The sequence below is a fragment of the Malus domestica genome, chromosome 15, assembly GCF_042453785.1.
Source record: "Malus domestica chromosome 15, GDT2T_hap1".
Classification (NCBI taxonomy): Eukaryota; Viridiplantae; Streptophyta; class Magnoliopsida; order Rosales; family Rosaceae; genus Malus; species Malus domestica.
The window spans coordinates 5,716,056-5,725,978 of NC_091675.1; the positions used below are offsets into that span (position 1 = coordinate 5,716,056).

General features: G+C 32.1%; 2 protein-coding genes across 2 annotated transcripts; one reads left to right on the top strand and one right to left on the bottom strand.

Annotated features, from left to right (window-relative positions):
• The first annotated feature begins 4,834 nt into the window (after nt 1-4,834).
• On the top strand, nt 4,835-6,918 carry LOC114821789 (uncharacterized). Its single transcript, XM_029095157.2, has 2 exons — nt 4,835-5,543; nt 5,855-6,918. Exons 1-2 carry the CDS (start codon nt 5,273-5,275, stop codon nt 6,916-6,918), a joined length of 1,335 nt encoding a protein of 444 aa, XP_028950990.1. The 5' UTR covers nt 4,835-5,272.
• A 2,148-nt stretch (nt 6,919-9,066) lies between these two features.
• On the bottom strand, nt 9,067-9,723 carry LOC139191651 (uncharacterized). Its single transcript, XM_070812636.1, has one exon. It carries the CDS (start codon nt 9,721-9,723, stop codon nt 9,067-9,069), a length of 657 nt encoding a protein of 218 aa, XP_070668737.1.
• Between the last annotated feature and the right edge of the window lie 200 nt (nt 9,724-9,923).

Here is a 9,923-nt window from a genome sequence, read left to right on the forward strand (position 1 = left end):
TTTTTTATATGGTTACGATCCTTAAATAAAAAATTGTAATTGGGAAATAGAGTTAACCCTGACAACAAAATTTATTGAAAGCAATAGATGAATGAAGTATTCAAGTGGCTTGAAACCAATTAGCGTCTCGTGTTTAAATTTCTTCCCTGTAGTTTGATGGATATTCTTTGGTTTTTAAAAATAAAAAGATAAATGAAAGATTGTGTATTTGTACCTTATTCGATATTTGTTTACCAACTTGAATATATATTCCTATTCCTATGGCTATTTGTATTAGGGAAGGATTTCAAATTCGATGGACAGTATCTTTTCCTAATTCTATGTTGTATGGAAATTACATATGCAAGTAATTACTACTATAATTGAATGCAATAACAATGAAAAAAAACCCAAACAATCAAACAAAGAAAAATACTAGCAGCGTAAAATGAAAAACAGAATTGAATGAGTAGAAATCAAATACCTTGTACGGTTGAATACAATTGCATGTATTGTAGTCCGTAGACTTGAATTTTCTGCTTGGATTGTAATTTTTTCTGCATAATTGTGAGAAAAGAGGAACGAGGAGAAAATGTGGAAGAAAAAATTCATAATTGTGAATTCTTGAAAGGGATGTGCTATCCACACACTTAATTTTCATTTTCACACGCCATTTTAATTTTTTATCATCTGATCAAATAAATTGAAGAATATCAAAAAACATAAATCAATATGAATGTATGGGAGGTAAAACAAAGTGGTGTTGTGAATAGCATCTCACTTCTTGAAATAGGTAGATAATTTAATTTACGTTGGGCTCTTTGAAATTGGGAATTTAGAAGTTGGAGGGAGACGGGAAGGGAAAAGGGTTTTTCCATTTGTTTTCATGCGCTTGTTCTCTTTCTTACGCGCAAGGAGCAACGCAATTCTTTCTTATCGTGGCATGAAAACCATTTTTTAATTATTGTAATTTGTTTACAATATATCCAAATGGACTTAAAATTATTTTGGCACTCTCCTCGGTTTGAGCCCTAGACTCTTGCCCTGGTAGCCCTGGGTCAGAGTCGACTTTGCCTCAAAATGCGTATCAAATTATGCATCCGTCAATTCTAATCATATATAGAATTTAAGGGACCTTGCATATTAAAACATGTTGCTGTTGGGCACTGGGAAGGGCTAGAGCCAGCTCTGCCTCAAAATGTGTATCAAACTATGCATCGGTCAATTCTAATCATCTATAGAATTAAAGGACCTTGCATTTTAAAACATGTTGATGTTGGGCACTTTCCCAGAGGTTTCACAAATCCAACCAAACGAAATAAAAAATCCTAAGGCCTCAAGATGATCAACCCAAAAGTTGAACAAATTATTCCGTAACTGTCCACAACAAACATTGCAGATGAGAATCTAGTCAACTTATATGCAGAATCTAGTACCAAAAGTTGAACAAACTATTCGTTAACATCACTGTCCGTTACTACTGCAAAGTTCCATGCTTTATGTGCACGCAAAAATCCAGTCCACATATATACAAGAAAATTATAAATAATTCGCTAGAAATTGAAGTATAATATGTAGCTCTTAGAAGTTAGCTAGAACATGAAAAAAAAAAATTACTCAACAAAAGAAGATTGAACACCTTTTAATTCCATCCATGGGAATCAATTTTTGCTTAGAGGGAGAGTGATTGGCTGGTAGCGTGGCATAAGGTCATCTCCAACCGAAGGGTCCAAAGGGCCAGAGAGTCGAAAATAGCTCGAAAACCGTCTCTAACCGAGGGCTATGCCAGAGGGCTCTGGAATCTGGGAGGGCCCCACATAATCGGGGAGGGCTGGCCACTTCCAGCTGGCCAATTTTTTTTTTGAAGTGTTGGATTTCCTGTTGGTTAAAACCGATAGGAATAGTATAGAATATAATGAATTAAAGCTAACGGCTACTGGGATATTTATTAATTAGTATTAGTGTCGGTTATAACCAACACAAATACTAATTTGAATTGCAAATAGTGTCGGTTATAACTGACACATATAGTTTGAAAAAATTTGAATACAACGGTTAGCTAACAGCAGCTAGCCGTTGTATTCAAATTTTTTATTTTTTTTTTAATTTAAACCTTTTTTTACTTCTATAAATATGGTGAAGCTCTTTCAATTCTTCACTTCATCTGCAATATTTCCTTCAATATATTTTTCAATATTTCCTTCAATATATTTTTCAATATTTCCTTCATCTGCAATATTTCTTTCAATTTTTCAATAATTTCCTTCAATAATTTTTCAATAATTTAAATAATAAATTATGTTTGGCCCTATGGCCCTTTGACCCTCGGTTGGAGACGGAGGCAAATATGGCCATGTACTATTCATTAAAATATTAATATCTTGGAGAATCTTGGAGGGCCAGAGGGCTAAAACGAGCCCTCTGGCCAACCATCAGTTGGAGATGGCCTAATATACAAAACTATAGGACTTAGTACATGGCTGATATTATTAAAAGGAAAACTAACCAAAAGGGCTTGAAAAGTTTAACTTTTAACAAAAAACCACATTGAAAGTTTATTTAATGGTTAGTACAAAGCCCATTATTATATCAGCCCAAATACAATAGTCCAAACTAAATAATATTGTGGTTTGTCAATTTTACCCCTAACGGATGTGGTTAACCTAATTTAACTATTCTGTTAGATTACTCGGTTTGGGGTTAGCCAAACATATAAACTAATTGAATTTTAATTTTTGCCGACCAGTTTCAGTGGGATTTTCAATTTTTTATGAATCTGGTTGAGTGGTTTGAGTAATGCTTGCCGACGAATGTTGAGAGCGCATTTTGAAATCGTGATCGCCGTTGTTCTATTTTTCCGGAATAAACATTTGTTTCAGAACAAATTCTCAGTGGTTGCATATTTTGAGATTCTATTGAATCGTTGTCATCGGTGTTGTTCGTTGTGCTTGAATATTTTAACTGGAGTGATTGTCTTTCATATTTGGTTAGATTTTGTTGTTAATTTGTTTTCAAATTAGCAGATTGATTCGGTTTGTGAACTTTTCAGTTAGGAGTTTCGAAGAATCTCAGGTAAGTTTTGATTTGTTTGTTTGTTTTTTTTTTTTTTGTTTTTTTTGTTTTTGAATTGGAATTCGATTTTGAATTCTTTTTTGCATGAATTATGCTTAGCTTTTTATTTGACTTATATATTGTTGTTGATTTGTTTTCAGATTAGCAGATTGATTCCGGTTTGTGAAATTTTCAGTTAGGAGTTTCTTATTTCGAAGAATCTCAGGTAAGTTTTGATTTTTTTTTTTTTATATTGTATGTTGGTCATCTTGATTTTGTTTTCTTTTTCAGAAATTTATTATGAATTAATTCGTGTTATACACATTTGATGTTGTTAACATTTTTTCAGAAATAATGTTCTTTTTTTATGAAACAGTGTATATTTCAGTTTATTTTCTGTTTTTGTGATTCTTGTGTTTTATAACTAGTGTAATTTTGTTCACTTTATATGTATATTGTTTAACTAATAGGTGTTCATTAAACTGAACTATTTATCAAAGTGAACTAGAAAACCATTTTTTTACCAAAGCAAACTGAACTATTTAGCAAACTGAAGTACAAAACCACACTATTTTACCAAAATAAACTGAACTATTTATCAAAGTGACTAGAAAACCACATTTGTTTACCAAAGCAAACTGAACTATTTAGCAAACTGAACTATTTATCAAACTGAACTATTTATCATACTGAAGTAGAAAACCACACATTTTTTCCAAAACAAACTGAACTATTTATCAAAATGAACTGGAAAACCACATTTTTTTACCAAATCAAACTGAACTATTTATCAAACTGAACTAGAAAACCACACTTTTTTACCAAAGCAAACTGAACTAACTGAACTATTTATCAAACTGAAGTAGAAAACCACATTTTTTTACCAAAACAAACTGAACTATTTATCAAAGTTAACTAGAAAACCACACTTTTTTACCAAACCACACTTTGTTTATATTGTATGTTGGTCATCTTGATTTTGTTTTTCTTTTTCAGAAATTTATTATGAATTAATTCGTGTTATACACATTTGATGTTGTTAACATTTTTTCAGAAATAGTGTTCTTTTTTTATGAAACAGTGTATATTTCAGTTTATTTTTTGTTTTTGTGATTCTTGTGTTTTATAACTAGTGTAATTTTGTTCACTTTATATGTATATTGTTTAACTAATAGGTGTTCATCACATTTTATGTTTTTAACATTTTTCAGAAATAGTGTTCTTTTTTTACGAAACAGTGGATATTTCAGTTTACTTTTTGTTTTTTTTTTTTTGTGATTGTTGTGTTTTATAAATAGTGTTATTTTTGTTCATTTTATATGCATATTGTTTAATTATTAGGTACTGATTTGTTTTATAAAGATTTGAATTTAGATTTGCAACCGATTAATAAACAGTTGTTGTTTATTAATAAACAGTTATGGAGAATGGTAAACTAGCTCGGTTTACATATGGTGGTTTATGCGTCATTAGTTATATTTCATCATCTTCTACCTTCAATCAGATTTGCATTGATCTTTGTTCTAGGTTTAAGGGTTTGAGAGTTGGTTGTTTTGAGTTGCGATATGGTTTGAATGAAAATCCTAATTGCGTGTTAGATTGTGATGCCGATGTTCTAAACATGTTGATGATTCTTGATGTTGTTGGGAAATCAATTGTAGAAATATTGGTTATAGACAAATGTGATGGTTCCATAGTTCAGTTACCTTCGGAAAGCACATCATCTTCTTGCCGTACATTAGACTCTATGATTGTTTCTAGTGAAAATGATCATTTAGGAAAGTATGGTTCTTACGGTGTGCACAATTATATGTCATGTGAATAGGACAATTACATAAAATCTGAGGGGCAAGTCTTTAGGGGAGGTTGTGTTGATTTCCGAGATAAGTTGAAGAAGTTTTCTGTTGAATGTGGTTTTGATTTGAAGTATTTGAAGAATGATAAGAATCGCATTAGTGCGGAGTGTTCTAGGAAGGAATCTGATGGCTGTCTTTGGCGTGTGTATGCATCCAAGTGTGATATTAATAACTTTTTTGTTATTCGGAAGTTGCATAATCTGCATACATGCAAGGGTATGATTCGAAAGAAGAAAAACAAAGTTGTTGGCCGACAGTTTGTTGCTTCTCTCATCAAGGATAAGGTTCAATCAAATCCTCTTATTAAACCGAAGGAGATCATTTCAAATTTATAACAGTTTTATGGATTAGATATCGATTATTCTACTGCCTATTTTGGCAAACAGATGGCAGTTTTTGAGTTAAATGGTGATGATGTTGATGCTTACAAGTTCTTGCCTTGGTATGTTGAATCTGCTCGTTCAAGCAATCCTGGATCTGTTTTTGAGCTTGAAGTTGTACCGGAGAGCAATAGATTTCTTCGTTTGTTTATTGCTTATGATGCATGGATAAAAGGTTTCATGTTTTGTCGCCCGATGTTATTCATTGATGGTACTTTTATCAAGAACAAATACAAGGGAACACTTCTGTCTTGCTGTGCAAAAAATGGTAACGATGGTGAGTTAATAATTTTAGACTTTTATATTGGATATTATTTGTTTATGTTTTCTTACTGTGCAAAAGAAACATATCCAGAACTAGTTGAAGAACAGTTTAAGAAATAGTTCAATCAGTTTCATAAATAGGTGATACTTTGATTGTATCTGTTTTTTTTTTCTTTTCTTTTTTTGGTGCATTGGTCTTTGATTTTATGTTCAAATAAAGAAAAAAGGCTGCAGAAGTAATTCAAACAAAGTATACTAAATAGTTCAATTACAGTTTCAGAAGTAGTTGACATTTGACAGTGCATTTTTACTTTTGCTGTGCAGAGATTTTTGAGGTTGCTTATGCTATTGTTGATTCAGAAACGATAGCAAATTGGAGATGGTTCTTGGCAATATTATCTGGTATATTGAGGCCTCAAGGGAGGGTGATCACATTTATGTCGGATAGACATGATGGTATTTTGAAGAACATTCAAGAATTCTTTCTCGAGTGTCCACATTCATTTTGTATTGTTCATTTGAAACAGAATGTGAGTACTTTATTTCCAAAGGCTGCTGGTGAAAGACTAAAGAAGAAAATGATGAATCTGTTGGCAAATTGTGCGTACGCATGTACCCCATCTGATTTTGATGATTGCATGGCTGAATTCAAGGATAATGGGCAAGGGCATGTGAAGAATTTTTTGTGTGATTTGCCAAAAGAGAATTATGCTATTGCCTATTTTCCTGGTAAGAGATGGGGATCGATAAGCAATGCACTTTCAGAATCTTTTAACGCCATGGTGTCGAATAGTCGTTGTATGCCACTTATGGATCTTCTTGAAGACATTAGAGTTCTGTTGATGGGTAGTATGGCTGAGAAAAAAATATTTGGTCAGAATATTCATACGATTTTGTGTCCAAAGAAAGAAAATGAGATGAAGTTGATGTTGAAGGAGGGCATGCATTGGAGGATTAGTCGTTCTGATGCGGATGTTTTTGAAGTTAGGACAGAGTGGAATCAGTTTGTTGTTTGTCTGGATGATAGGAAATGTTCTTGTGTGCAATGGCAGCATAATTGTTTCCCATGTTCTCATGCTTTGCAGGTGTTGCAACATGATAATCGTGATGTTTTTTATTACGTTGATGATTACTGGAAAGCAAGCTTTTATCGGAAAACATATCAATTTGTCATGCATCCATTTTCAGATTTGGAAAAGCCGAATGTTGATACTATCATAAATGGTGTGAGGCCTCCAATTACAAAGATTCCGTCTGGAAGACCAAAGAAAACTAGGATCAAATCTGCTGGGAAAATCAGTGGGAGTAAGAAGACTGTCACTTGTAGTAGGTGTGGTTGTTCGGGACATAACAAGGTTTCATGTAAAGTTGTTATACAAGAGGGTTGATTTTTTTTCTTTTTTGTTTTGAGAGATGAGAGTTTTTGGTGATATGTACTAGATTTTCATTTTGGATATTTTTTTTTATTTTGTTTCAATTGGTGTTTGGGAGTATGTAATTGTTGATTTGGAATTATGTTTGAGTAATAAATATGAATTCAATGTTTTAGTATTTCCAGTTTTACGAAACAGTATGTTGAGTTTGATAAATAATTCAGTTTGATAAATAGTTGAGTTTGATAAACAGTGAATACATATCTATGTTTATGGCTTTGTGGTTTCAATATCTGTTTTGTAGGTTGTATGTAAGTTTGTGTGTTGCATTTTGTAGGAGGCAAGTATGTTGGTTTTCATTATTGATCTAGTTAATATTCCATTTTAGGTAAGAGAAAATGAAAAAAAACCACACTACTTATGAAAGTGAAGTAGAAAACCACACTTTGTTACCAAAGCAAACTGAACTATATATCAAAATGAATTATTTATGATAGTGAACTAGAAAACCATTTTTTTATCAAAGCAAACTGAACTATTTATCAAACTGAACTAGAAACCCACACTTTTTAACTAAGCAAATTGAACTATTTATCAAAATAGATTAAAATTTAGATTAAGTCATGAAACATATATATATATATACAGAGAGTTGTGTCAAACATGTTTGACAATGACATTTGTAAATCATAGCAAAAGTAAGCTTGAATATGTAAGTATTGCTTCAGTTTAGACCAATACTTTCCACCATCTCTCAGATTTTCATCTTGAGCCTTAAAAAGTACATCCGAATCAAAATTACATATAATGCGTATTTTTTATTTTTTATTCTAATGTCCAATGCTTGTGAGTTGTTGTGAGATTTCGATATATGCTTCTTGTTCCCTTGTACAGCTGAAATCATGGTTCATCAAATCCACGAGGATATGTTTCCTTGCTTTCATTACTTGATGATCTTTGATACATCCTTGAACCTTCCGGTTAGTTGATAGTTGGTCAATGAAGCTCATCATGTATAAGCCGCAATCTAATCTGATTTACAAAGAAATTCATGGAATGATTATGAGTATTAAAATGAAATGAAATGTGTGGTACAAACTATTTCTATAACAGTATCAAATTATTCATATTGTTTCTGAAACTGCAGTAAGCACAAACTATACATATATATAACTAAAATGCTTTTAATTTTATAACGTACGATGTTGGTTTCTGTTGTGCACAGGTTCTGTCTTCTTTGATTTGGAATTCAAAGTCACTTTTGATGGAATTAATTTTCTTCGTTGTGGCTTGAGTTGAATCCATAGCATTTGAATTGCTTGTTGATTTTCTTGCTTTATCCAGCCAATATTGAACAAAGTGGCCCTGCAAAAATTTATAATGTAATAATAAGATGATTGTTTTCTATAAATATGACAGAGTTTTTTGTTGTGCGTTTTTGCTTACCACAATTTCTGCATTTTCCCAGTAGCAATCAAAGTCCAGATCTTCATCTGTTGTGCTTTGTCGAAGAGAATTGTAGTGAATCATTTCTACATTTTTTGTGTCCAAAACTACCAAGGAGAAATGGTTGTAATGAAACAATGGGAAGAAAATCTTTGATACTATTCCATATTGGTCTATCAATTGGTTGTAAAACCTTTCCTTGTTTTGCAGAGTTGTTTCAATACTTTGTTCATTGATGTTGTGCTGTTGAAAATGAAAATCATCAAACATCATAATTACATATTAATTGTTCTAATTTTTATATGTATATGTAAATAATTTTTTGCAGAATATTAGTTGTTTTGTTTGCTCACAAAGATTGTCGTGGAGACATAGAAGTTCTTTTGTTTCGTGATGTTCTCTTTTTCTCTTTTCATGTAGCAGAAAGAATCAACAATCTGAGTTGATGTAGGTCCATTTGCCATCAAACTGTGCAGGTCTTCTTTCAACACCATTATTCTGTAATAGTTGAAATCTGTAGTTTCAGCCGTCCAGTATACATCGTTGCAGGACAGTGCAAAAGTTTTAGTTATACAATAATTCGTCAATGCTTATAAAGTTATGGGAGTGTGTAAAAACTTCAGTTAAGAGTTTTGTTTTGTATTACTTACCTGCTGTCTATTGATCAGAATTGAGTCTTCTTCTATCATCTGGTTTCAGCATCTTGTACACTTGAAGTTATGTCCAATTCACACTGCTGTCTATGTGATTTGTTGTTGGAAGGTCATCCGGTTGTGAAGAAGGCTCATCTTTTAAATCCAGGTTGAATGATGGAATTTCACCCAAGAGTTTCTTTCTATTTTTTGTCGTTGGCTTTGCTGTTTTTTGGCTGAATGTTTGCTTTTTGACTTGTAGATCATTCTTGTTAAGAACATTGTTGCTTTTTAGAACTTCAATATCTGTTTCTTCAATTTGTTGCTTGTTTGATTCTGAAACTGGTTTGGCATTTTCCTTTTTCTTTTTCTTTGGAACTGGTTTGTCATTTTCCTTTTTCTTTCTCTTGATTGCTGTTGGTGGTTGGAGTGTTTGACATCTTTTCTTCTGCATCCTTGATTCACAATTTTTCTGTTCTTTAGGTTGTGTCTCCCTCTTCCTCTGCCTTTGTAGTGGTTGTTTTTTTGCACCTTTTTTTTTTGCAATTTGCATTGGTTCTCCAACTTCTTCTTCAGTAGTGATGTCAATCTGTAGATGAATTGTCTCCTTCTTCGTACGTGATCTGTTTTCTATTTTTCCAAGCATTTTCCTTTGTTCTGTCCTCTTTGTTGTTTTGGATATCATTTTGACATTGGCTTTAGTTAAGTTTGACATTTGTACAGTTATTCTAACTGAAACCATCTGTCAATATAGTTTTTATTAGAATGCAACTTGATCGTAAACAAATAAAAATCAGTATGAGTACACAATTATATTTGAGACATACCAAGGTGAATTACTATTTATGGAATTGGAAAACATTTTTATAACTGCATAAATCTTTATAAGATTCATATAACTAAATAAATTAGAAATAAAAATGTACAATAGGAGGTGTATTA

Excerpts from the sequence above, each read along its gene's own strand:
- LOC114821789 (XM_029095157.2), top strand. The coding sequence starts at position 5,273 with ATGGCAGTTTTTGAGTTAAATGGTGATGATGTTGATGCTTACAAGTTC. Across the intron at positions 5,544-5,854 it reads TGCAAAAAATGGTAACGATG|AGATTTTTGAGGTTGCTTAT; the intron begins GTGAGTTAATAA and ends TTTGCTGTGCAG.
- LOC139191651 (XM_070812636.1), bottom strand. The coding sequence starts at position 9,723 with ATGGTTTCAGTTAGAATAACTGTACAAATGTCAAACTTAACTAAAGCC.